Here is a 27,604-nt window from a genome sequence, read left to right as displayed (position 1 = left end):
GAAGCAGCTTGTGACTTGTCAATAATTAGCAAAGCCAAGCACAGCGACCTTCAGTGCAGAACATCAGCAGACTTTGTCCCAATTGGCACCCTATTCCCTATATAGTGCACTACTGTTGACCAGGACCCTGGATAAAAGTAGTGCACCATAGGGAATAAGGTGACATTTGGTAACGCAACCTGTGTGTAAGGATGAGGAGGAGCAGGGAACAGGGAATGAGGAAACAGACCAGACCACAGGAAGTGAAGCAGAAAGGACAGTTTATTGTACCCAGTACAGATCATTATAAACTCAGCAGTGTAAGGTACACGTTGTGAAGAGGGAGAGAAGGTGAAGCCTATACAAGTTCAGACAACCCTAGGTCAGGGTAGAGACAAGAGGTGGATACTCACATTTCTTAATTGAGAGAACGTCTGAATTGGCACCCTACTCCCTATATGGTGCACTACTTTTGACCAGGGCCCATAGTGCTCTTTTCAAAAAGTAGTGCACTATATAGGGAGTAGGGTACCATGTGGGATGCTCCCACACTACCCCTTTATAACCAATACTATTTTCTCGTTCTTTATCCTACCATTTCATTCACCAAAAATGGCCTCTAAAGAAAAACTATCAGCAGTAATAATCGTGTCACTGGGATACATATGTTATAGACAGAACTATACAGGCTTATACAATCAAATCAAACAGATGCAGACTTAGCAAAAATATATATTTATATAAGTTTGTCCCCCCCATTTAAGAAACAAACAAAATGCAGAGAACTTTCACAATTAGTCTTTTTTGTCCAGAGTAGAGGAAAGCCATATGTTAGTGGACAGTTTGTTTGAATATACCGTCATGCAAAGAGAAGCAAAGGTCTCTTGTTGACAACCTGTGATTGGCAGAAAGAGGACTCCAGGGAAAGGTGTAGCATTTCACACCTTCGCATGCAATGTCCTGAAAGATGCCATCCTGGTGCATCTAAGAAACTAGTACACTGACTGCCTGGGAAACATCAAGCACCCAATAAAATAAAAAATATTATTATAACCTTTTTATAACTTTAGGCGTGTATAAATTAAAAATCTCTGGGGAAAATATTGACCGAGGTGTCCCTTTTGGAAAATGAAAAAAAGATTCCTGTAGGGCATTTTGTTTTTGGGGAGGCAGAGCGCTGATTAGTTACAACTATTAGGCAATACAAGTAGAGTTTATGAAAAAAATACAATTGTGTAGAGTGTCAGTATAAATGAGAATGGACCAGACAGTCTGCACTGCACCCTAAATGAAACCTAAATGAAACCCTATTCCCTATATAGTGCACTACTTTTGACCAGAGCCACATTGGCTTTGTAAAGTAGTGTATAGGGTCACTTCAGACGCAGGCACAGTCCTCGGAGCTAGTCTGGCTACTCACAGGTAACCTTAGCTAGCCCAGCACAAACATTCATTCATTCCACTAGATAACAGCCGGGCCGGCATTAAACACAAAAACGTAGGCCTCTGGTCTGAGGAATCCATCCATCTATTCTGAAACAACAGAATGTCCCAGTGGGTTAGAGTCCTACTACGTCTAAATCCTTAACCAATTTAGAATAGCCAGCATACATTTCTATACCAAGTCTACAGAAACCAACAGGTCTGTGGGTTTAGAGAGAGATATAGATTTATCTATTTTACTATTTGTTTTATTTTTTTGCAAATCAAAGCCCTTGCTTACACAGATCTTATCGTTCATATGTAGCAGAAAAATAAATAATTATGTGGGACCAAAAAGGCAACTACAGACTAGCGCTGTATTTATAGATAATGTTTTTGTCAGAATTAACTTTTAATATACTTATTTTACTCTTTTAGAAAAAGCAGATTGTCAAAAATCAGAACTGTTACAATTCTTGCAGTCTACACGGAGAGATCTATCGGTCAGTCCTCCGGCATGTTGTCATCATAACACGGCCCCTGGCCCATCATAACTTCCACTTCGTCTCCTTAGCAACAACGCCAATTCGCCTTGAGAGTTGGCGGAGCCACTGGAGTCCATTCCACCCTCACTTCCACCTCTCTCTTGGTACTATAGATGATGCCAAGGAAGGTGGTTGGTGCAGGTTTCTCCTCAGTCATTTTAGGGGGAGGGTTAAGTTAATCTGTAAATGGGCAGAATCGGAGGAGTAACTTAGCGGCGAGAGGGAGGTTTCGGGTTCAGGTTTGGTTTGATCCAGTTTCTAGCTCAGCCTCAGCCGTCTGAGCTTGATCTCTGGGTTGGGTTTAGGAGCAGTAGCAGGTGTGTCAGTACCCGTAGGGCAGACCTCCTACACACTGCTCCCCAGAGTCCACCAGGTAAGGGGTGTTCTTGTCGTAGTGGGTGAGGGGTAGGGTGTCGTCGTCCACCCCAATGCAGGGCAGGCTGTCTGGGTCGGCCTTCAGGCTGGGCCTCTGGTTGTCAGGGAAGGCCATGGAGAACAGGGCCTCAGGGTCGCACACAAACTTGTACACATACCTCTCGCCAGCAACCTGGAATAGACCAATCGGAGAAGAACAAGTTAGTTAGACCCACAGAATCAAATAGAACACAATAGTTTAACATGATATAATATGCATCTCTATGGCTGCATCACCCTCCAAGGTTGTATTCAAATGAGCCAAGGAAGCATCAGGCTGTTTCTGAGGAGAAATGGGGAAGGATAGAAAGGGTGAACCTGCCTTTACCTTCTGCATGATTCCCTTCTCATAGTAGTAGCGCAGAGAACGACTCAGCTTGTCGTAGTTCATTGCTGGCCTGTTCTTCTGGATGCCCCAGCGGCGAGCCACCTGAAGAGACAGAAAATACTAATTCAGTCACATTGCCTGATGTCTTAAAAACAAAAAACAAATAGTGATTGAATGAGTACACCAACTTTTAATGTCCTGAACTACTACTAGGACCAGGGTAAGGAACTGACCTCTAAAAAAATTAATTGTAAGAGATCTCTTCAAATCCCAGAATCTGTCATGTTTAACAATGAAAAAACTATTTCAACAACTGACCTCTTCTGGCTCAATGAGTTTGAACTCCATGCCCCGGCCTGTCCAGGCAATGAAGTGACCGTTGGCCGGGTCGTCCAATAGGGTGACCAGAAACTGCCAGAGCTGCAGAGAGCCGCGCCGCTGGTAGGGCGGGCCGTCACGGTACACTGATGGCTCCTGCTTGACCTTCCCTGTGGTGGTGGGGGGGAGAGTGAGCAATGTACTCAGGGGCGGCCTGGCCAGCTAGCATGTCGGGCAAATGCCAGATGGGCTGGTCAATTTTTTACAGGGTTGGGTTTTGCCAGGGACCTCACTATTATCACGATACTAAGGTGCCGATACAATATATTTATTGTGATTCTCCCGATTCTATATGTATTGCGATTCAATACTGTGATTTTATTGCCATTCCATTGTCTGAACATATTGCTCACCACGTCTGCTGCAGAGGGACAAGAGAGCCATGAGAAAATTATTTTTGATCAGTCATGGAAATAAGTGCTGATAACAAATTGGCTCCCTATTTTAAAAGGAGAACAAGCTATGAAGGAAAAATATTGGAGTTTTAGTGTAGGTACAGTCAACTAGTGCAAAAATGATATGATAGTTTTGACTATCGATTCCCCCCCCCCCAAATCACACATTTTTTTGCCTAGCGGGCATGTCTAACTTGGGTTTTTGGAGCAAAATGATCATTATCTGGCTAATAAATCAGGGAATCAAGGGAAGAAATGGGCTGTGTGAGGACTCAAGAACAAAATAACAAACCAGCGTGTTAGAAATGCCAGGGCCCATTTTTGGTCCCAGCCTGCCTGACTGTACTCCACTACAGTGTGGTGAGACATTCCTATGAGCTGTGGACTGAAGGGAGGCAGGCTACTCATTTTACACCCGCCTGCCATCTCTGCTGCTCAAAGCAGACTTTCTACAGTTCTCCTCTCTCTAGTCAGTGATGCAACAGACATACTAATAATCCTGTCCTTTCACATGCTGTCAGCAGCTGAGTAGAGACTCCTCTGTGCTGCTTGTAAAGCTCTCCACCCAAGGACGGGATGAACACCATGCTGCTCAAAAAGCTCTCCCCCGGCCCAAGGATGGGACAAACCTGTTCTTAATGTAGTCTTTCTTACCTTCAAGTCTGTCAGGAACCACGCAGGTATCGTCATAGTACAGGTGAGGCTCTCTGTCAAAGGAGAAACCTGTGATTGGGAGAGAAAGAGATTAGCTAGCCAGGGAGGGGGTGGGAATATGGCCTACATTTTGCTGTGGAGGTCAGCTACTATATTCCAGGGGGACTAAACTGCTCACAAAGCAATATAGCCGGGCAGCTTCCCAAGAGTGTAAAATTCTGTTGTGCTAACATTATGCAGGCAGCAGTGCTGCTGAGCGGTGTTGAAATGCTCACAGTGAAAACCTCATTGATAGATGCATCATCCCGAGAGACGTCATTCTTATGTTGACCTCTACCTTCCGGCATGTCCTATTCTCCAACCATGCAGCACTTTATAACCGCTCAATAAGTCACAACTAGAGGGTCAACAGCTACTAGTAAGCCCTTGTAACGTTTTTTTATTGCGAGAGCTCTGATGAGTAGGATTGCCTGTGTATTTATTACAGAGGAATAAACTTGAAACATGCCACTGCTAAGATGGGGGAAATGGACACTTACTTTCATGGTTGTTTTGGTAGAAGGTCCCTGCTCTTCCAAATGTAGACTGACAGATAGGCACTTCTGTAACAGAGGGAGGACGAGACAGGTTAGTTACACTGACAGCTCTTCACTTTCCCATAAACACAACGTATCAACATCAACCTCTGACACCAGTAAATTTAGAATGCTGCTCTGCTTGCACGCTAGTAAAAGGAGATCATACATACAAGCAGTATCCATTTACTGCATGTGGTTGGGATATGTTCCATCTCAAAAGTAGTGCACTATATTGGGAATAGGCTGCAATTTCAGACGCATCAATTATCAGGCGAGCCGTCCCTACCAGGAGAGACAAAAGTGTGATGCGACTACGGTGGCTACTAGTTTAGCTCATATACATCCATCCAGAGAGAGACAGAGGCTGGGCCAGTGGACCTTTATGCTGACTTATGTATTTATAGGTTGTAAGAAGCTAAGAGGATTTGGCATTACATCACTGACCTCCCAATCATAAAGCTGAGGTAGAATGAGAGAGGGACAGCGCAAAGCTGGCCTGGGCGGAGGAGGGAAGGAAAGGTGGGTGTTGGTGGCAGAAGCGGGACAACAGCTGGGGTGCGTGGGCATCGAGATAAAAAGTCAACAGAATTGTACTCCTCTTCTCTGGTGGGATTACTTCTAGGTAGTGTTTCTATCTGGACGAGGACATCTGGCAATAAGTCAATCTGTATAAGTCTATTGGATTCATTTCAGTGTAAATCTCAATGTAGTTGGTTGAGGAGCATCCTTGTAGTGTTCATAATTGCATTCTAGCACCCTCTAAACACAGTGTAGTGGCCCAAATCTATTCTAGGTAGCCCTATACTAGTGAAGTAGGTTTGTCTGTGCCTGGGCTTGGGGATGACTGACCCATTTGCTTTCCCCTCTGCTCTGCTGAGGCTCAAGCCGCGCTAAGAGACCCATCTTTACTGGCCAGACTGTCAGAGAGCAGAGTGACTGTCGTATTTGGAAATGACACGGTCGTGTGTGTGTGTGTGTGTGTGTGTGTGTGTTACGAGTGCTGACGCAGGCCGGTGTGAGGTGAGAGGGTCTACACGGTTGTGTTTGTTCATGGTTCTGGGATTTGCCGCGCTAAAACTAACAGCCGCGTGCCAGCGAGCAAAATCAACAGGGACGGGCACATTCCCCACCCTCTAACCAGTCTGCTCACATGCAGCCTGGCTGGAGGGGACTAGACTAACTCTCCTAGGACAGCAACCTGCATCAGAGAGGCCCAAGGTTGTGTCCTGTTTCGCTTTCCTTTTGTCCTAAGGGTGCACTTGTTCACTCCCCTTTATGAAAAGAAAGGAATGGTGGAATAAATATGGTGGAACCTCATGTTTCCACCAATCCAACAGAGAATAGGAACCAATGTCAAGACTCACACCCCTCAAACCCCATGACAACCCTGTGGGTCAGCTATAAACTTATGACCCAAGCCTCTGTAGTGTAACCAACCGATCCAGAGCAGCCTGAAGGTAGCCAGCCACTTACCAGAGTCGAAGCAGAAGTCCCGGGGCTCCTGCTTGATGGCCATGGGGTGGAAGGCACACTGAGGGGGGCCCATGGAGGGGACACCCTGCTCGGTGTAGCGAGGGTCCAGCAGCTCCTGCTTGAAGCTGGGTGGAGGCACGGGACCAGGGACCAGGGGCTCAGACATCTGGCGGTGGTAGGGGGGCCTCCCGTCCCTGGGCAGGGTGCTGCGGCTGGTGGCCTGCTGCTGGGGCAGGAACTGAGAGCGAGTCTGGCTCTCAGAGGGAGGGAAGGGTAGACATGGCTCCGACATCTGCCTCTGGAACCTAGGGTGGAGGAAGACATGGGAGAAGGTAGGTGGATGAAAACTGTTCCTATAAACAAATGTTTGAACAGAGAGATTGAATGACCGTTCATTAGACTCTTGAACTACTGATGGCTATTGATGAAAACTGTAGCTTAAAAACATTTCAGTTTTAAAGTGAATGGAAACTGTTTTAATATAAGAGACATACATTTACAGTAAATGCGAGTAAGAGTCTTCAACCATTGATGAACTACTGAGCGTCCAGCTTTAGACCAAGACGCAAGGCACACATGCAGGAGCCAAATGTACTCACTTAGCGAATATAAGCTGTAAATGAGATACTGGGGGCAGGTGTCAATAGCTAGCAGGTATAAAAAGATCCTCCACTGACAGTAAGACAGAGACAAGGTCAATGGCTTCTGGCTACACACAGATTCCACATTACTGGCTGGTGATGACATGCCCTGCGTTCCAACACATCCCATCAGGAGTCCTGTCACAGGTGGGGTGACGGGGGCGGTGGGTCGTTCCCACGGGAGTCAGGTTTAGACAGTCTCCCAAAGAGGAGTCCGTCAGTCATGATGCCAGCACACGCTACCAACCGTTGGACCTTTCCTCAACATAGGGGCACAAAGCCTGATAGTCTCCACTGGTCTTGGCGTTTAAAATGGCACGGTGTCTCAGAGTGCAATGGAAACATGAACTCCTGTCTTAGTGCGATGGATGTGTACATTTAGAGAGGTTAACCTAGGGTCAGGGGTCATCTATACAGACAGGCTCATTAGTTAGAATGTTAGTAAACATCTGGATGGAGTCATTCACCTGTTGACCAATGTTGGACGTTCATCTCATATAATCGTATAGGCTAACACCTCTGACACGGTTTCTCATGATAAACTCCTATACCAGTAAGCCTAGCCTCAGGCTCTCACCTTCAAGACTTGTTAAGAAGTAGAAGGTGCTCAACCAACGTGAGCAGATAAGCAACCTAAAAATGTGTTGACATCATTGGACAGGAAAAGGCGCAACGCTCGCTCACCATAAAAATACGCAGTTTTATTAGACACGTTTAAAAGATTGACGTTTCGGCCTTCAACGGCCTTCTTCAGAACCTTCAAGACTTGAAAGGATAGCATTGTATACAGTTAACCTAACTCGGAGTCTGACTGATGTGATTGGGTGAGAGGTGTTAGGACCAATCACCTGTGTTCAGGGCTGTAGGTACCATCCTGAATGAGGAGTGAGGAGGGGCAGGGCACTGCGTAGGGCGGGCTCTGGAGGGGGAGTGTCCTCTGCTGGTTGTGAGCTGGGCCAACTTCTTGGTTGTCAGGCTGCACGTGCTGCAGGGGGTGTGGCCCTTGCGTCTGGTTCTGATTGGGTATTTGATGAGGGGGAGGAGTCTGCTGGCTGAGTGGGTGTGTCCCTGGGGTGTTGGTAGAGTTGCATGGTGACACGGGTGTAGAGGGAGGGGTCAATGGCTTATAGCCCCCACTAGGTTCTCTCTCATAGGCACTGTGGAGGGAGAGACAGACCGGTCAGACAGAAAGCAAGAATCCTGGGCTCTTATGTCAGTGTGGTGAAAGGTAATGTGATGTAATGTGTATATGTATATATTTATACACACACACACACACACACACACACAGACATATATACACACACATACATATACATATAATTCCTCCTCCTCCAAACACGGCGAGTTGAGTTGATGCCAAAGAGCTCGATTTTGGTCTCATCTGACCACAACACTTTCACCCAGTTCTCCTCTGAATCATTCAGATGTTCATTGGCAAACTTCAGACGGGCCTGTATATGTGCTTTCTTGAGCAGGGGGACCTTGCAGGCGCTGCAGGATTTCAGTCCTTCACGGCGTAGTGTGTTACCAATTGTTTTCTTGGTGACTATGGTCCAAGCTGCCTTGAGATTATTGACAAGATCCTCCTGTGTAGTTCTGGGCTGATTCCTCACCGTTCTCATGATCATTGCAACTCCACGAGGTGAGATCTTGCATGGAGCCCCAGGCCGAGGGAGATTGACAGTTATTTTGTGTTCTTCCATTTGCGAATAATCGCACCAACTGTTGTCACCTTCTCACCAAGCTTCTTGGCGATGGTCTTGTAGCCCATTCCAGCCTTGTGTAGGTCTACAATCTTGTCCCTGACATCCTTGGAGAGCTCTTTGGTCTTGGCCATGGTGGAGAGTTTGGAATCTGATTAATTGATTGCTTCTGTGAACAGGTGGCTTTTATACAGGTAACAAGCTGAGATTAGGAGCACTCCCTTTAAATCTTAGCTCGTTACCTGTATAAAAGACATCTGGGAGACAGAAATCATTCTGATCGAGAGGGGGCCAAATACTTATTTCCCTCATTAAAATGCAAATCAATTTATAAACATGCGTTTTTCTGGATTTCTTTGTTGTTATTCTGTCTCTCACTGTTCAAATAAACCTACCATTAAAATTATAGACTGATCATTTCTTTGTCAGTGGGCAAACGTAAAAAACCAGCAGGGGATCAAATACTTTTTTCTGTGTCTGTACACACACATACATACATACATACATATATATATATATATATATATATATATATACATACACACACACACACACACATATATACATACAGTGAGGGAAAAAAGTATTTGATCCCCTGCTGATTTTGTACGTTAGCCCACTGACAAACTCTTTGCAGATCTTCTCCAAGTCATTAAGGTTGAGGCTGACGTTTGGCAACTCGAACCTTCAGCTCCCTCCACAGATTTTCTATGGGATTAAGGTCTGGAGACTGGCTAGGCCACTCCAGGACCTTAATGTGCTTCTTCTTGAGCCACTCCTTTGTTGCCTTGGCTGTGTGTTTTGGGTCATTGTCATGCTGGAATACCCATCCACAACCCATTTTCAATGCCCTGGCTGAGGGAAGGAGGTTCTCACCCAAGATTTGACGGTACATGGCCCCGTCCATCGTCCCTTTGATGCGGTGAAGTTGTCCTGTCCCCTTAGCAGAAAAACACCCCCAAAGCATAATGTTTCCACCTCCATGTTTGACGGTGGGGATGGTGTTCTTGGGGTCATAGGCAGCATTCCTCCTCCTCCAAACACGGCGAGTTGAGTTGATGCCAAAGAGCTCGATTTTGGTCTCATCTGACCACAACACTTTCACCCAGTTCTCCTCTGAATCATTCAGATGTTCATTGGCAAACTTCAGACAGGCCTGTTTGTGCTTTCTTGAGCAGAAGAAGCACATTAAGGTCCTGGAGTGGCCTAGCCAGTCTCCAGACCTTAATCCCATAGAAAATCTGTGGAGGGAGCTGAAGGTTGGAGTTGCCAAACGTCAGCCTCGAAACCTTAATGACTTGGAGAAGATCTGCAAAGAGGAGTGGGACAAAATCCCACCTGAGATGTGTGCAAACCTTGTGGCCAACTACAAGAAACGTCTGACCTCTGTGATTGCCAACAAGGGTTTTGCCACCAAGTACTAAGTCATGTTTTGCAGAAGGGGTCAAATACTTATTTCCCTCATTAAAATGCAAATACATTTATAACATTTTTGACATGCATTTTTCTGGATTTTTTTGTTGTTATTCTGTCTCTCAATGTTCAAATAAACCTACCATTAAAATGATAGACTGATCATATAATATGCCATTTAGCAGACGCTTTTATCCAAAGCGACTTACAGTCGTGCGTGCATACATTTTTGTGTATGGGTGGTCCCGGGGATCGAACCCACTACCTTGGCGTTACAAGCGCCGTGCTCTACCAGCTGAGCTACAGAGGACCACATGTCTTTGTCAGTGGGCAAACGTACAAAAACAGCAGGGGATCAAATACTTTTTTCCCCTCACTGTACATACATACATACATACATACATACATCTCTCTCTGGAAAAAATTAAGAGACCACTGCAAAAATATATGTTTCTCTGGTTTTACTATTTATAGGTATGTGTTTGGGTGAAATTAACATTTTTGTTTTATTCTATAAACTACTGACAACATTTCTCCCAAATTCCAAATAAAAATATTGCCATTTAGAGCATTTATTTGCAGAAAATGACAACTGGTCAAAATAACAAAAAATATGCAGTTTTGTCAGACCTCGAATAATGCAAAGAAAATAAGTTAATGTTCATTTTTAAACACAATATAAATGTTTTAACTTAGGAAGAGTTCAGAAATCAATATTTGGTGGAATAACCCTGATTTTCAATCACAGCTTTCATGCGTCTTGGCATGCTCTCCACCAGTCTTTCACATTGATGTTGGGTGACTTTATGCCACTCCTGGCTAAATAATTCAAGCAGCTCGGCTTTGTTTGATGGCTTGTGACCATCCATCTTCCTCTTGATCATATTCCAGAAGTTTCAATGGGGTTCAGGTCTGGAGATTTGGCTGGTCATGACAGGGTCTTGATCTGGTGGTCCTCCATCCACACCTTGACTGACCTGGCTGTGAGGCATGGCGCATTGTCCTGCTGGAAAAACCAATCCTCAGAGTTGGGGAACAATGTCAGAGCAAAAGGAAGCAAGTTTTCTTCCAGGACAACCTTGTACGTTCTTCACAAAGACAAATCTATCCAATTCCAGCCTTGCTGAAGCACCCCCAGATCATCACCGATCCTCTACCAAATTTCACAGTGGGTGCGAGACACTGTGGCTTGTAGGCCTCTCCAGGTCTCCGTCTAACCATTAGACGACCAGGTGTTGGGCAAAGCTGAAAATTGGACTCAGAAAATGACCTTAATCCAGTCCTCTACGGTCCAATCCTTACGGTCTTTTGCAAACCTCAGCCTGGCTTTTCTTTGCTTCTCATTGATGAAGGGCTTTTTTCTAGCTTTGCACGACTTCAGCCCTGCCCCTAGGAGCCTGTTTCAAACCATCCTCGCCGTGCACTTCACCCCAGCTGCCGTTTGCCATTATTTTTGTAGGTCACTTGATGTCATCCTATGGTTGTTGAGTGACATTCGAATGAGTTGGCGGTCATCCCGGTCAGTAGAGTCGTTTTCGCCCTCTGCCGGTCTGTAGCTTTGTTGTCCCCAATGTCTGCTGCTTGACCTTGTTCTTATGAACCGCCGTCTTTGAAATTTTAAGGATGGAAGCAACCTGATGCTCACTGTATCCCTCTGCCAGTAAAGCCAGAATTGAACCCTTCTTTTCCTCACTCAAAACTTTCCTTTTCAACTCTTTTGGCATGGTCAATAGTTATTTTTTGATTAATATTACTTTTGAGGTACTATTAGCACTGTTTTTGCCATCCAGCTGGTCCTATTGCAAGAGGATAGTGATGACCACAGCAGTGGTTTTTATACTTTTCCTTGTTAAATAAGATTTGGTTCAGGTGATCACCTAATCAGTACCTAATTCAGTAGAATGAGGTGTGCCTGTGTTGGAATTCACCCGACACTGGAATGGCTGTCATACATGTAGAGATGCTGATTTAAGAACATTTTGCAGTAGTCGCTTAATTTTTTACAGAGCTGTGTGTACACACACACACACACACACACACACACACACACACACACACAGTTGAAGTCGGAAGTTTACATACACTTAGGTTGGAGTCATTAAAACTCGTTTTTCAACCGCTCCACAAATTTCTTGTTAACAAACTATCGTTTTGGCAAGTTGGTTAGGACATCTACTTTGCGCATGACAAGTACATTTTTCCAACAATTGTTTACAGACAGATTATTTCACTGTATCACAATTCCAGTGGGTCAGAAGTTTACATACACTAAGTTGACTGTGCCTTTAAACAGCTTGGAAAATTCCAAAAAATGATGTCATGGCTTTAGAACATTCTGATAGGCTAATTGACATCATTTGAGTCAATTGGAGATGTACCTGTGGATGTATTTCAAGGCCTACCTTCAAACTTTGCTTGACATGGGAAAATCCCAAAGAAATCAGCCAAGACCTCAGAAAAAAAAATTCTGGTTCATTCTTGGGAGCAATTTCCAAACGGCTGAAGGTACCACGTTCATCTGTACAAACAATAGTATGCAAGTATAAACACCATGGGACCACGCAGCCGTCATACCGCTCAGGAAGGAGACGCGTTCTGTCTCCTAGAGATGAACGTACTTTGGTGCGAAAAGTGCTGTTGTTCTGGGATTGATTTGCAAAGGACCTTGTGAAGATGCTGGAGGAAACAGGTACAAAAGTATCTATATCCACAGTAAAACGAGTCCTATATCGACATAACCTGAAAGGCAGCTCAGCAAGGAAGAAGCCACTGCTCCAAAACCGCTATAAAAAAGCCAGACTACGGTTTGCAACTGCACATGGGGACAAAGATCATGCTTTTTGGAGAAATGTCCTCTGGTGTGATGAAACAAAAATAGAACTGTTAGACCATAATGACCATCGTTATGTTTGGAGGAAAAAGGGGAAGGCTTGCAAGCCGAAGAACACCATCCCAACCATGAAGCACGGGGGTGGCAGCATCATGCTGTGGGGGTGCTTTGCTGCATGAGGGAATGGTGCACTTCACAAAATAGATGGCATCATGAGGAAGGAAAGTTATGTGGATATATTGAAGCAACATCTCAAGACATCAGTCAGGAAGTTAAAGCTTGGTCGCAAATGGATCTTCCAAATGGACAATGACCCCAAGCAGACTTCCAAAGTTGTGGCAAAATGGCTTAAGGACAACAAAGTCAAGGTATTGGAGTGGCCAACACAAAGCCCTGACCTCAATCCTATAGAAAATGTGTGGGCAGAACTGAAAAAGCGTGTGCGAGCAAGGAGGCCTACAAACCTGACTCAGTTACACCAGCTCTTTGAGGAGGAATGGGCCAAAATTCACTCAACTTATTGTGGGAAGCTTGTGGAAGGCTACCCGAAACATTTGACCCAAGTTACACAATTTAAAGGCAATGCTACCAAATTCTAATTGAGTGCATATCAACTTCTGACCCACTGGGAATGTGATGAAAGAAATAAAAGCTTAAAATAAATAAAATCACCATTATTCTGACATTTCACATTCTTAAAATAAAGTGTTGATCCTAACTGACCTAAGACAGGGAATTTTTACTAGGATTGAATGTCAGGAATTGTGAAAAACAGAGTTTAAATGTATTTGGCAAGGTGTATGTAAACTTCAGACTTCCTAATTTATTGTATGTATATATACACACACACACACACACACACACACACACACAGAGAGTACCAGTCAAAGGTTTGGACACCTACTCATTCAAGGGTTTTACTTTTGTTTTTAAATATATTGCAGAATAATAGTGAAGACGTCAAAACTATGAAATAACACATTGAATTATGTAGTAACCTAAAAAAGTGTTAAACAAATCAGAATATATTTTATATTTGAGATTCTTCAAAGTAGCCACCCTTTAACTTGATGACAGCTTTGCACACTTGGCATACTCTCAACCAGCTTCACCTGGAATGCTTTTCCAACAGTCTTGAAGGCCTTCCCACATATGCTGAGCACTTGGCTGCTTTTCCTTCACTCTGCTGTCCGACTCAACCCAAACCATCACACGCCTGGAGGTGTGTTCGGTCACGGTCCTCTTCAAAAACGAAATGATAATCCCACTAAGCCCAAAACAGATGGGATGGCATATCGCTGCAGAATGCTGAGGTAGCCATGCTGGTTAAGTGCCTTGAAGTCTAAATAAAATCAGACAATTTCACCAGCAAAGCACCCCCACGCCATAACACGGAGATCATCCGTTCACCCACACTGCGTCTCACAAAGACACGGCGGTTTGAACCAAATCTCCAATTTGGACTCCAGACCAAAGGACACATTTCCACCGGTCTAATGTCCATTGCTCGTGTTTCTTGGCCCAAGCAGGTCTCTTCTTATTAGTCTCCTTTAGTAGTGGTTTCTTTGCAGCAATTCGACCATGAAGGCCTGATTCACACAGTCTCCTCTGAACAGTTGATGTTGAGATGTGTCTGTTACTTGAACTCAAGCATTTATTTGGACTGCAATTTCTGAGGCTAGTAACTCTAATGAACTTATCTTCTGCAGCAGAGGTAACTCTGTGTCTTCCTTTCCTGTGGCGGTCCTCCTGAGAGCCAGTTTCATCATAGCGTTTTATCGACTGCACTTGAATACATTTTTTAAGTTCTTGAAATGTTCCGGATTGACTGACCTTCATGTCTTAAAGTAATGATGGACTGTCGTTTCTCTTTGCTTATTTGAGCTTTTCTTGCCATAATATGGACTTGGTCTTTTACCAAATTGCACCCCCCCCCCCACCACCACGTCACAACAGAACTGATTGGCTCAAACACATTCAGAAGGAAAGAAATTCCACAAATTAACTTAAGGCAAACCTGTCAATTTAAATGCATTCCAGGTGACTACCTCATGAAGCTGGTTGAGAGAATGCCAAGGATGTGCAAAGCTGTCATCAAGGCAAAGGGTGGCTATTTGAAGAATCTCAAATATTTTGATTTGTTTAACACTTTTTTGGTTACTACATGATTCCATATGTGTTATTTCAGTTTTGATGTCTTCACTATTATTCTACAATGTAGAAAATAGTAAAAATAAAGAAAAACCCTTGAATGAGTAGGTGTGTCCAAACTTTTGACTGGATGTAGTGTGTGTATATATATAAATAAATAAAAAATGGTCCATACCTGTAGCTGTAAAGGCACTTCTCTCCGTACGGCATGGGACTCCTGTCCTGGCTACAAGGAGAATTCTCTTTGGAAGGACTCAGTTCCCGTTTAATCTTGGATGGTGGGGGGCCATGAAACGTTACTGAGAAGAGAGAGGGGCAACACATTAGAAAACTGCTCTACCTAAAATCAACCTATAAAACAGAAGTGCAGACAGTCAGGGCTTATTCAATATCCTCCATCATTTTCAATGAATGGACATTGACAGTCTCTTGTCTTCCCCCAACCAGCACTGTGAGCCACTTCACCATGTCACATCCTAACCACGGCTGGCAGCCCAATAGAAAACCTCCATCAGTATCATACTATCACCACTGTCCGCTCCCGTCAGATTTCTATTACGGACCCAGGCTGCGTCCCAAATGGTACCCATAGGGCTCTGGTCAAAAGTATCGCACTATATGGAATAGGCGGAGCCCTGGTCAATACCTATGATTCAGTGTGGCCGTAATTCAACCATTCTCAATGATTTTCCTCCCCTCACTGTAACCATTAGCCCACTAGATCTCCAGTCTCACGTCGGCTCCCATTTCCGGCGCCACATAATGGGCCAGTGAAATCGGATACGCGGGCGAGAGGCGTAACAGGAGCTGGACACATCACCCTAACTGATGGACCAGTGAAGGGAGGGGTGACAGGGAACCAATAGGCATGTGAGCGGAGCATGCATGCTATAAAAGCCCAGAGCAGGGCCACATGTAGTATTGCCTCAGACGGAACACATGAGAGCGAGAGACAGAAAACAGATGAAGAATGGGAAATTAAAGCACTTTCCACCCCACTCTCCTAGACAGGTGTTGAGATGATGGGAGGGCTAGGCTCAGTACAGTGCAGTGCAGGAGGAGAGTGTGTGGAGCACATTGGCTATCATGTGACTGATGACTGAAGGCAGGGCAGGGGCCACGTGGGACTGGTGAATAGAGAGCCTGTGTTAGAGCCTAGCCCCTGTTTGGGTCGCTGCTAAACACACTATGCTGCACGCTCACACATGCACCCAAACAGCTGTGTCAAGAACTATACTGCACAGACACCTCACTGTGAGAAGACTATAGCAAGTCCTACTACACACCTCAGCATAGGCCTCACTGTCTAAACACACGTGACAGCAGCAACCTCAATAATATATTGCAGCAGCGCAGTCATTTACAGTATGCTAGGCTACCATGCAGATCGGGGTCCAAAACACCAACCACTAACAAAGACAGATGCCAGCGACCACACCCAGTCTCTGCTACCACATCAGACAAAAACAAACTGTAAAAGAGGGGGGGGACCATAAAACGCTCCACTGAACATAACTCAAATATTTCCCTTAGCTGCCATATAAAAGGCTCTGTGCACTGCAGACAAATGGGGGGAGGTGGAGCTGTACAGAGTCGGAGAGGGGACGAGAGAAGGGCTGTGTGTACTTGGACTCCATTGGATACGCCCACCCGCTTGAATCCATCCCACTCCAGAGGCTGAGTTTGAGTGCATGAAAGTGTGAAATCAGATTATGAGCTTGGCTCATGTGATGCCCCACGCCAATCGCCTGATTAAACTCAAAATGGGAGGGGGGAAAAGTCTCTTCCCAGAGTATAGAGGGATGTTTGAGGGTAAGAAGAATGGCGTCAGGCCCTGGCAGGATGAAATCCCTCTAAGGATGGTTGGATAGAGCGAGCGAGAAAGAGAGACCGGGAGAATAAGAGAGAGTGATCATCAGGGTTTGTTATCTTAAAGATTCTAAAGCCAGTAAAGACTTAAAGAATGAACTGAGTTAATAAAACTGGAGGGCAAATGGCTCTTTCAGTGCAGCACTGTAATCCTGAAGGCCTAGGTCTTTCAGTCAAGCACAGCAGCAGTCCCAAGATCAGATCTTGCTACATTGTGTGCGTAGGGGAACTTGACGCCACCTCTACATCCCAACCTGGTATAAATAATACATCTCAGGTACTCACAGCTATCAGACTGGAAATCCGGGACAAACTGTTCGTCATCAGGCACCTGGGCTGTGGAGGGAGAGAAGAGAGCGTTAAACAGGTGGATACTAACTGGGCCTCCGCCGGGTGAACAACACTGGAACTGTCAAGCTCATTTTGATGTCTTTATTCAAAAGGAGCCGGTTGCTTATTTACAGGACTTTGCTCTAGTTTAGTGCACAGAAAGAAAACATGAATATTTCAAAATTCTCATTTTAGGTCAATCTGCCCACTTGCTCAACGCATCTCAATAACCATCTGGGAACACAATTCAATCATCCAAAACATTTTCCTCCATTTGGTCACACTCTTTCCAAAGATTATCCTTATTTTTCTGCCTGTATTGACGACAGCTACTTCAAGGGGAATTGTATTACTTTTCCAAAGGCGTTAGATATGGATGAAATTGAATTAACATAACCAATGTCTACCAGAGGGCAAGCGCTGTCGGGTTGTGCTGAGAGCAACAGAATACATCGAAAGAAATTCAGCAGACAAAGGAAGGGGAAGCATTCAGTATAAACTCTGTGGTATACTTACTAGATAACTCACCTTCTGCAATCCAGATCTCCTGCAACTGACTGAGGTCTTGGAAGAGGTCTGAAACATACAAATATTTTTAAAACTGAGCCTATGGACTGCTGTTCAATGTCAGAATGGTAGGTAGATCGCACTTTAACAATCCACTTTAAATATGATAGGAATCAAAAGTATGGTTGTGTCGGGTGGCTCATGCTGACGTCAAAGGGCAATGAGTGACAAAGAAGTTGTCCAATTACCTTCCGTGTCCTGGGCGAGTTCTGTGTCTACAAACTTCCTTTTCCTGTTGTCTATGACTGGTCTGCTGTATGGTTCCTCCACATGAGATTTCTGATGCAATGATGAAAACACAACCAACTTGTTAGTTAGAGCTGTTTAGTGTGACTCAGAGCCGTGTATACATGTAAATATATGCCTCTGGTGTGACTCATAAAATGTTCTTGAGAGAACGTCACATCACATCACATCTAGTTGGAATGTTGACAAGCCTAAATCTATGGCTCTGTTTGAATATCTACACTAGAATACCATTTTAGAATCCGTGGCCAATACATTCTGATTCTGCATTCCAAGCAGTATGGAAGTTTGGATATTGGAACAGAGCCCATGACAACCACGCTTCTGATTGATAAAGAACCATAAAAATTGAATAATTATAATGGGCATTCCCATTCAACAGTTCTAGTAATTATATTTCTATGAAGATATGAGGGGCATGCTTACATTGGGTGGGACCATAAATGGGACTTGCTGGTCGTAGAATCCGTCCATGTTATCCGGATCTTCAAAGGTTCCCAGAAAAAGGTATTCGCTTTAAAGCGATATCACAAAAGTCACTATATGTACTAGCTGTTCAACTGTGGACAAAAACAAAAACATATGTTAGTAGTTCAACTCTGCTAGAGTACTCGGTCATCCAGTTTCTTTCCCTAATATAGACAGACCTGTAAGCAAGCAGCCACTTCACTACAGCCCTATCAGAACCCCACTACAGACCTTTCAGAACCCATATAACCGCACCTCCTCTTGCTCTTGTTGCCCAACACTGTTTCCTATTGCAACAACAGCTCTTTTAACTGAACATGCTGGTTTAGAGCATGCCCTGCATGCACAACATAAATACACTAGTTGTGTGACTTATGTAACTCTTACATAAGGCAAAGCCAGCCATCTGTTCAGGCGATTAGGAGACTGCAATCATAATCAGCTAAGACTGCGCAGGGGAAAACTTCAAGGATGAGTCTTTAACCCTATACTTTGAGGCATTTGATGCCAATGGGTGACACCGTATTGTATGGATCACACGTGTCATTTATTTATTACTCAAAAACTAGTCACTGAAGAACATTAGACAACATAGAAAAGCCAGTCTATAAATAAATCCAATAGAAACGTCTCGTTACAATATGCCTCTACGTACTGAGGCAAGTGACTCGTTTCATACTGACCTTTAAATATAAAATCTAGCACAGCTGCCATATCCCCTGGGCATAGTGAAGTTAAGTGCAATAGCACGTAAAGGCCGACAGAAAAGTGGCAAAGAGAAAGGGCTGGGAATAAACTAGTAGTAAAATCATGCCCTTCCACTCCACGTGATTAGCCCTCGTCTCCAAACCTCCTCGAGCATGACACGAGTCACTATACTTTCACCCGTTCATTTTCTTGATGGCCGTTTATTCTCTTGATGGATGACGAATAAAGTTACAGCTGGTCAATCATTAAAGCGACACATAGTAGCAACACATTGAAAATATGTATTTACTGATGCATAAAATATGCCAGTCCAATAGTGGACAATCATGACAAATATTTTAAAACCAAGTTTTGAAAACAGTGGCGTTGTCAATGGACCATATATCCAAAGTAGCAGGTTGGTAGAGCATGGCGCTTGCAACGCCAGGGTTGTGGGTTCGTTTCCCACGGGGGGCCAGTATGAAAATGTATGCACTCTCTAACTAAGTCGCTCTGGATACGAGCCTCTGCTAAATGAATGAATAAAATGTAAATCACATAGCTTTATATTCCCCTCTCCCAAATGTAATTACAAAGTTCCCACGTTTGATCATGTAACTTGTTGTAGCCTAAACGTAGCTACAGATTGTTACTCCAGATAATGCGATTTAGCCAAATATTTTTGGTATCCATTACTGGGAGTTACAGGATAGGTACTGTTTGGTGAAGCAGAGAATTTGACCAACCTTAACCTTGCCATACTAGCTTCGTTCTGGATTCAGTCAAACGTATCTTCTAAAATGTCCGTGTCCAGTTGCATGGTGCGTTTGCATTTTAGAAAATGCTCAGTTATTAAAATATCAATATTTTGCTCCATGAAGTAATCCAACAATGTGTACGACGCCATCTTGTCAATTTCAAATCTTCTCTCATTGATTGAGACAGGTGGGTCCACCCCAGAGTGCCTTATGTCATGATGACACTCACCTGTCTCGATCAATTCTATAATATTTGAAATAGACAAGATGGCCTCGTACACATTGTTGCATTACTTCAGGAATCAAAAAAATGTATATAATCTATTTTAATAACTGAGCATTTTCTAAAATGCAAAGGCACATGCACCTGCAACTGGACACGGACATTTTAGAAGATACAGGTTTGGCCGAATCCAGAACGAAGCTAGTATGGCAAAGTTAAGGTTGGTCAAATACTCTGCTACACCAAACAGTAACTATCCTGTAACTCCCATTAATGGACACCAACAATCTTTGGTTAAATCATTATCTGGAGAAAAATATCGGTAGTTGGCATATAAAAGCAGCGAGTGGAAAATTGTAGGCAACAAAAAGACAATAGCCTATATTGCAAACTGCCGATGAAAATCAAGCCTCCTATTGAGAAAAACTGAAATAGTATTTGCAACGCTATTTCTTTCCCCAATAGTTAATGCAAAAATATACCACTAAATCTTAGCTAGTTTAAAGCAATTCATGAATTACATCATATATTGCAAACTGCTGATGAAAATCAAGCCTCCTATTGAGAAAAACTGAAATAGTATTTGCAACGCTATTTCTTTCCCCAATAGTTAATGCAAAAATATCCCAATAGATCTTAGCTAGTTCAAAACAATTGATGAATTACATCCGATCGACCGTCACCCCCCCTCCCGGATGAATTACATCCGACCGACCCTTCACCGGCCCTTGCTTTTTTAATGAAGTGAAACTCGATCCGTGTGGAACACTGCGAAGAAAAAACCTGACCTCTCCATTCATAAAATCAGAAACAGCCGACCGACCTCGGAGATAACAAATATGCAGACTCAGATAAAGAATGAACAATACTACACAGCACAATTTTAAAAAACGTGTATAGTCCATGGCGCAACTTAATACAAAGCGAGAGAAGATGGTTGCCAAAGTAAATGTTTTCTTGGAGAAAGATGGCGATCCGTTTTCGCCCATGGCAGAGCTCTAGATTTGCTGTTGCAGGCGCTCGTAAACTTATTGATATTCCATCGCCACAGATGGCTATCCAGGCAAAATTACAAAAAAAACATTCAGATTTTAGGCTACTCACCCTGTGCGCGTTTCAATTCCTTTACAGTATGGAAAGAACGCGATACAAAATCCACAACAACAAAAAAAATACACAAATGTCTCCGTTCTGTAATCAAATGCTCCGTTCCCTCCGACTCACAAAACTTGACTGAGCTTTTAGTTAATGATGGCTTGGTTTTCCCTGGGGCTCGAGTGGTACACAGAGGCACACGCTCATTGGCTCGTTGGCATTGTCAATTTTGTGAGTAACCAATGGGCATTATAAATGCATTAATTATATATGAAGTGCTCAAGGACCAATGGAAGCGTAGATGGTCAAACGTGGATCTGTCCTATTTTTTATTTTTAAATGAATGGCTGTGTTTCATTCATTTTTTTCCAGTCATCACCGCTGTGAGATATTTAAAGGGCCAGCTGTGTAATAACCTGGTAGGCTAATAACAGACAGTTGAAATCTACAAACCTACGGTTACAGTTTCACTTCAACAAAGTGTTTGTATGTTTTTGCCAATGACAGATAGGCTAGTCATTTTGAAACAGGATCTACACAAATTGATAATTTAATCCTGGGAATATTCAAATGACGCGAACAGTGAATGTGGCACAGTTTATGCACAGCTGCTTTCCTGCTGTAATTGTACCTTAACCTCTTAAGGATCGGACCCTTTTTTAAAAATTTTCGCCTAAAATGACATTCCCAAATCTAACTGCCTGTAGCTCAGGACCTGAAGCAAGGATATGCATATTATTGATACCATTTGAAAGGAAACACTTTGAAGTTTGTGGAAATGTTAAATGAATGTAGGAGAATAAAACACATTGGATCTGGTAAAAGATAACACCTAAAAATTGTCATACTCTAGCCACCCTTTTTATTTATTTTTATTTCACCTTTATTTAACCAGGTAAACCAGTTGAGAACAAGTTCTCATTTACAACTGCGACCTGGCCAAGATAAAGCAAAGCAGTGCGATAAAAACAACAACACAGAGTTACATATGGGGTAAAACAAAACAAAGTCAAAAATACAACAGAAATACATATAATATACAGTGTGTGCAAATTTAGCAAGTTATGGAGGTAAGGCAATAAAATAGGCTATAGTGCAAAATAATTACAATTAGTATTAACACTGGAATGATAGATGTGCAAGAGATGATGTGCAAATAGAGATACTGGGGTACAAATGAGCAAAATAAATAACAATATAGGGATGAGATAGTTGGGCGGGCTAATTTCAGATGGGCTGTGTACAGGTGCAGTGATCGGTAAGGTGCTCTGACAACTGATGCTTAAAGTTAGTGAGGGAGATAAGTGTCTCCAGCTTCAGAGATTTTTGCAATTTGTTCCAGTCATTGGCAGCAGAGAACTGGAAGGAATTGCGGCCAAAGGAGGTGTTGGCTTTGGGGATGACCAGTGAGATATACCCGCTGGAGCGCAGACTACGGGTGGGTGTTGTTATGGTGACCAATGAGCTAAGATAAGGCGGGGATTTGCCTAGCAGTGATTTATAGATGGCCTGGAGCCAGTGGGTTTGGCGACGAATATGTAGTGAGGACCAGCCAACAAGAGCGTACAGGTCACAGTGGTGGGTATTATATGGGGCTTTGGAGACAAAACGGATGGCACTGTGATAGACTACATCCAATTTGCTGAGTAGAGTGTTGGAGGCTATTTTGTAAATGACATCGCCGAAGTCAAGGATCGGTAGGATAGTCAGTTTTACGAGGGCATGTTTGGCAGCATGAGTGAAGGAGGCTTTGTTGCGAAATAGGAAACCGATTCTAGATTTAACTTTGGATTGGAGATTCTTAATGTGAGTCTGGAAGGAGAGTTTACAGTCTAACCAGACACCTAGATATTTGTAGTTGTCCACATACTCTAGGTCAGACCCGTCGAGAGTAGTGATTCTAGTCGGGTGGGCGGGTGCCAGCAGCGTTCGATTGAAAAGCAAGTGTTTAAGAGCAGTTGGAGGCTACTGAAGGAGTGTTTTATGGAATTGAAGCTCGTTTGGAGGTTTGTTAACACAGTGTCCAATGAAGGGCCAGATGTATACAAAATGGTGTCGTCTGCGTAGAGGTGGATCTGAGAGTCACCAGCAGCAAGAGCGACGTCATTGATATACACAGAGAAAAGAGTCGGCCCAAGAATTGAACCCTGTGGCACCCCCATAGAGACTGCCATAGGTCCAGACAACAGGCCCTCCGATTTGACACATTGAACTCTATCTGAGAAGTAGTTGGTGAACCAGGCGAGGCAGTCATTTGAGAAACCAAGGCTATTTAGTCTGCCAATAAGAATGCGGTGGTTGACAGAGTCGAAAGCCTTGGCCAGGTCAATGAAAACGGCTGCACAGTACTGTCTATTATCGATCGCGGTTATAATATCGTTTAGGACCTTGAGCGTGGCTGAAGTGCACCCATGACCAGCTCGGAAACCGGATTGCATAGCGGAGAAGGTAGGGTGGGATTCGAAATGGTCGGTGATCTGTTTGTTGACTTGGCTTTCAAAAACTTTTGAAAGGCAGGGCAGGATGGATATGGGTCTGTAACAGTTTGGATCTAGAGTGTCACCCCCTTTGAAGAGGGGGATGACCGCGGCAGCTTTCCAATCTCTGGGGATCTCAGACGTTACGAAAGAGAGGTTGAACAGGCTAGTAATAGGGGTTGCGACAATTTCGGCGGCTAGTTTTAGAAAGAAAGGGTCCAGATTGTCTAGCCCAGATGATTTGTAGGGGTCCAGATTTTGCAGCTCTTTTAGAACATCAGCTGTCTGGATTTGTGTGAAGGAGAAGCGGGGGGGGCATGGGCAAGTTGCAGCGGAGGGTGCAGAGCTGGTGGCCGGGGTAGTGGTAGCCAGGTGGAAAGCATGGCCAGCCGTAGCAAAATGCTTGTTGAAATTCTCGATTATTGTAGATTTATCGGTGGTGATAGTGTTTCCTAGCCTCAGTGCAGTGGGCAGCTGGGAGGAAGTGCTCTTATTTTCCATGGACTTTACAGTGTCCCAAAACTTTTTGGAGTTAGTGCTACAGGATGCAAATTTCTGTTTGAAAAAGTTAGCCTTTGCTTTCCTAACTGCTTGTGTATATTGGTTCCTAACTTCCCTGAAAAGTTGCATATCGCGGGGGCTATTTGATGCTAATGTAGTACGCCACAGGATGTTTTTGTGCTGGTCAAGGGCAGTCAAGTCTGAGGAGAACCAGGGGCTATATCTGTTCTTAGTTCTATATTTTTTGAATGGGGCATGTTTATTTAAGATTGAGAGGAAATTACTTTTAAAGAACAACCAGGCATCCTCTACTGACGGAATGAGATCTATATCCATCCAGGATACCTGGGCCAGGTCAACTAGGAAGGCCTGCTCGCTGAAGTGTTTTTGGGAGCGTTTGACAGTGATGAGGGGTGGTCGTTTGACCGCGGACCCGTTACGGACGCAGGCAATAAGGCAGTGATCGCTGAGATCCTGGTTGAAGACAGCGGAGGTGTATTTAGAGGGTAAGTTAGTCAGGATGATATCTATGAGGGTACCCATGTTTACGGATTTAGGGTTGTACCTGGTAGGTTCGTTGATAATTTGTGTGAGATTGAGGGCATCTAGTTTAGATTGTAGGATGGCCGGGGTGTTAAGCATATCCCAATTTAGGTCACCAAGCAGTACGAACTCTGAGGATAGATGGGGGGCAATCAATTCACATATGGTGTCCAGGGCACAGCTGGGGGCTGAGGGGGGTCTGTAGCAAGCGGCAACAGTGAGAGACTTATTTCTGGAAAGGTGGATTTTTAGAAGTAGGAGCTCAAACTGTTTGGGCACAGACCTGGATAGTATGATAGAGCTCTGCAGGCTACATAGACTGTCATAGACTGTCCACTCTGCTACCGCACCGTACCGTACCGGAGCGCCAAGTCTAGGTCCAAGAGGCTTCTAAACAGCTTCTACTCCTTAATATTTAATATGATATATACTCCTGAACATCTAATCAAATGGCTACCCAGACAATTTCCATAGTCACTTTAATAACTCTACCTACATGTACATATTACCTCAATTACCTCGACTAACTGGTGCCCCTGAACATTAACTCGGTACCGGTACCCCCTGTATATAGCCTCGCTACTGTTATTTTTACTGCTGCTCTTTAATTATTTGTTACTTTTATTTCGTATTATTTTATATTGTATTTTTGAGTGTGATCTTTTTTTTGGTGTTTACATTTACATTTTAGTCATTTAGCTGACGCTCTTATCCATAGCGACTTACATTTAGTGCATACATACATTTATACATTTTTATATTTTTTTAATTTAATTTTGTATGTTTTTAGAATTTTTTATATATATATTTTTTTATTTATTAGTTTTTATTTTTATTTTTTTATACCCCATGTGGGAAACGAACCCACAACCCTGGCGTTGCAAACGCCATGCTCTATCAACTGAGTTAAAACTGCATTGTTGGTTAAGGGCTTGTCAGTAAGCGTTTCACTGTAAGGTCTACACCTGTTGTATTCGGCGCATGTGACAAATAACATTTGATTTGATTTGATCTTTGAAATGCAAGAGAAAGGCCACAATATAATATTGCAGTTTAGGCGCAATTTAGATTTTGGCCACTAGATGGCAGCAGTGTGTGTGCAAAGTTTCAGATTGATCCAGTGACGCGTTGCAATACTGGACTATTTTGTATCAAGTCTGTCCAAATGTGCTGAGTTGGTCAGTTGATACATTTTCAAGTACATAACTATAGAGAACATACAAAAATGATATGGTAATACAAAATGTAAGTTTACACACTCCCAGGAATGTCATACATGATGGATCATTAGCTTATACACTAACTTTCACACATCTAGATGGCCGGACAGGGTGGGTGTGGAGCCAGTGACAGCAGGGGTTCAAACTGTAGAAACCAGTTCCTACATTTGAATATAAAAATGGATTTTATCAAACAAAACTACGCTACATTTTATCTCTGGGACCCTTAGGATGACAAATCCCCCTGTAGCTCAGTTGGTAGAGCATGGCGCTTGCAACGCCAGGGTTGTGGATTTGTTTCCCACGGGGGGCCAGTATGAAAATTTATGCACTCACTAACTGCAAGTCGCTCTGGATAAGAGCGTCTGCTAAATGACTAAAATGTAAAATGTAAATCAGAACAAGATTACTGAATGTAAGTACATTATTTACCTTCAGAGGTGAATGTATCAAACCAGTTGCCGTGATAAGTTTCTTGTTGTTGTGCACTCTCCTCAAACAATTGCATGGTATTTTTTCACTGTAATAGCTACTGTAAATTGGACAGTGCAGTTAGATTAACAAGAATTTAAGCTTTCTGGCCATATAAGACATGTCTATGTCCTGGAAACAGGACCTCTATACCAGGCGGTGTCAGAGGAATGCCCTAAAAATGGTCAAAGACTCCAGCCTTCCTACTCATAGAATGTTCTCTCTGCTACCGCACGGCAAGCCTAGGTCGAAGAGGGTTCTAAACAGCTTCTACCCCCAAGCCATAAGACTCCTGAATATCTAATCAAATGGCTACCCAGACTAATAGCTACTGTAAATTGGACAGTGCAGTTAGATTAACAAGAATTTAAGCTTTCTGCCCATATAAGACATGTCTATGTCCTGGAAAGTTTGCTGTTACTTACAACAGTCATGCTAATCACATTAGCGCACGTTAGCTCAACTGTCCCGTATACGGGACACCGATCCCGTAGAGGTTAACATAAGAAAAATAGCAATCCTAGACAGATCATACTCATAGGATCAACTTACATTTTTTTAGTTAACTGCTTTAAGTAAATTAGTTTAAACCATATGATTCAATGCCAACTGTTATATTTGATTATTAGCTAACTTTTATTTCAAGTTGCAACCTATTTCTTTCAACACTCAACTTACTTTCCCCCTTTTGGTTTTAATTTTTTTATTTCACCTTTATTTAACTAGGTAAGCCAGTTGAGAACAAGTTCTCATGTACAACTGCGACCTGGCCAAGATAAAGCAAAGCAGTGCGATTAAAAACAACAACAACACAGAGTTACATATGGGATAAACAAAACATACAGTCAATAACACAATATAAAATATATATATACAGTGTGTGCAAATGTAGTAAGTTATGGAGGTAAGGCAATAAATAGGCCATAGTGCAAAATAATTACAATTTAGTATTAACACTGGAGTGATAGATGTGCAGATGATGATGTGCAAATAGAGATACTGGGGTGCAAATTAGCAAAATAAATAACAAAATGGGGATGAGGTAGTTGGGTGGGCTAATTACAGATGGGCTGTGTACAGGTGCAGTGATCAGTAAGCTGCTCTGACAACTGATGCTTAAAGTTAGTGAGGGAGATAAGAGTCTCCAGCTTCAGAGATTTTTGCAATTTGTTCCAGTCATTAGCAGCAGAGAACTGGAAGGAATGGCGGCCAAAGGAGGTGTTGGCTTTGGGGATGACCAGT

At 43.4% G+C, this 27,604-nt stretch overlaps 1 protein-coding gene across 3 annotated transcripts; it reads right to left on the bottom strand.

The window, feature by feature from the left end:
- Positions 1-243: 243 nt before the first annotated feature.
- On the bottom strand, positions 244-21,264 carry LOC311129825 (ETS translocation variant 5-like). 3 transcript variants are annotated; one of them, XM_084162280.1, is made up of 13 exons: positions 21,160-21,264; positions 18,346-18,479; positions 17,862-17,952; positions 17,623-17,682; positions 17,062-17,112; positions 15,083-15,206; positions 7,656-7,964; positions 6,167-6,471; positions 4,655-4,717; positions 4,116-4,184; positions 3,007-3,176; positions 2,689-2,790; positions 244-2,493 (listed from the first exon to the last, which is right to left on the bottom strand). In XM_084162280.1, the coding sequence occupies exons 2-13, from the start codon at positions 18,391-18,393 to the stop codon at positions 2,269-2,271; spliced, it is 1,617 nt and encodes a 538-aa protein (XP_084018406.1). In that variant the 5' UTR covers positions 18,394-18,479; positions 21,160-21,264; the 3' UTR covers positions 244-2,268. The 3 variants fall into 3 exon arrangements, with proteins under 3 accessions (XP_084018406.1, XP_084018407.1, XP_084018408.1); XM_084162281.1 differs by having other exon boundaries at positions 17,635-17,682; XM_084162282.1 differs by lacking the exon at positions 7,656-7,964.
- Positions 21,265-27,604: the final 6,340 nt, after the last annotated feature.

This window comes from Coregonus lavaretus, assembly GCF_964263955.1.
Source record: "Coregonus lavaretus genome assembly, chromosome: 5".
NCBI classification, from domain to species: domain Eukaryota; kingdom Metazoa; phylum Chordata; class Actinopteri; order Salmoniformes; family Salmonidae; genus Coregonus; species Coregonus lavaretus.
Note: the sequence above shows the minus strand (reverse complement) of the source record. Positions and strands in the feature narration are given on the sequence as shown.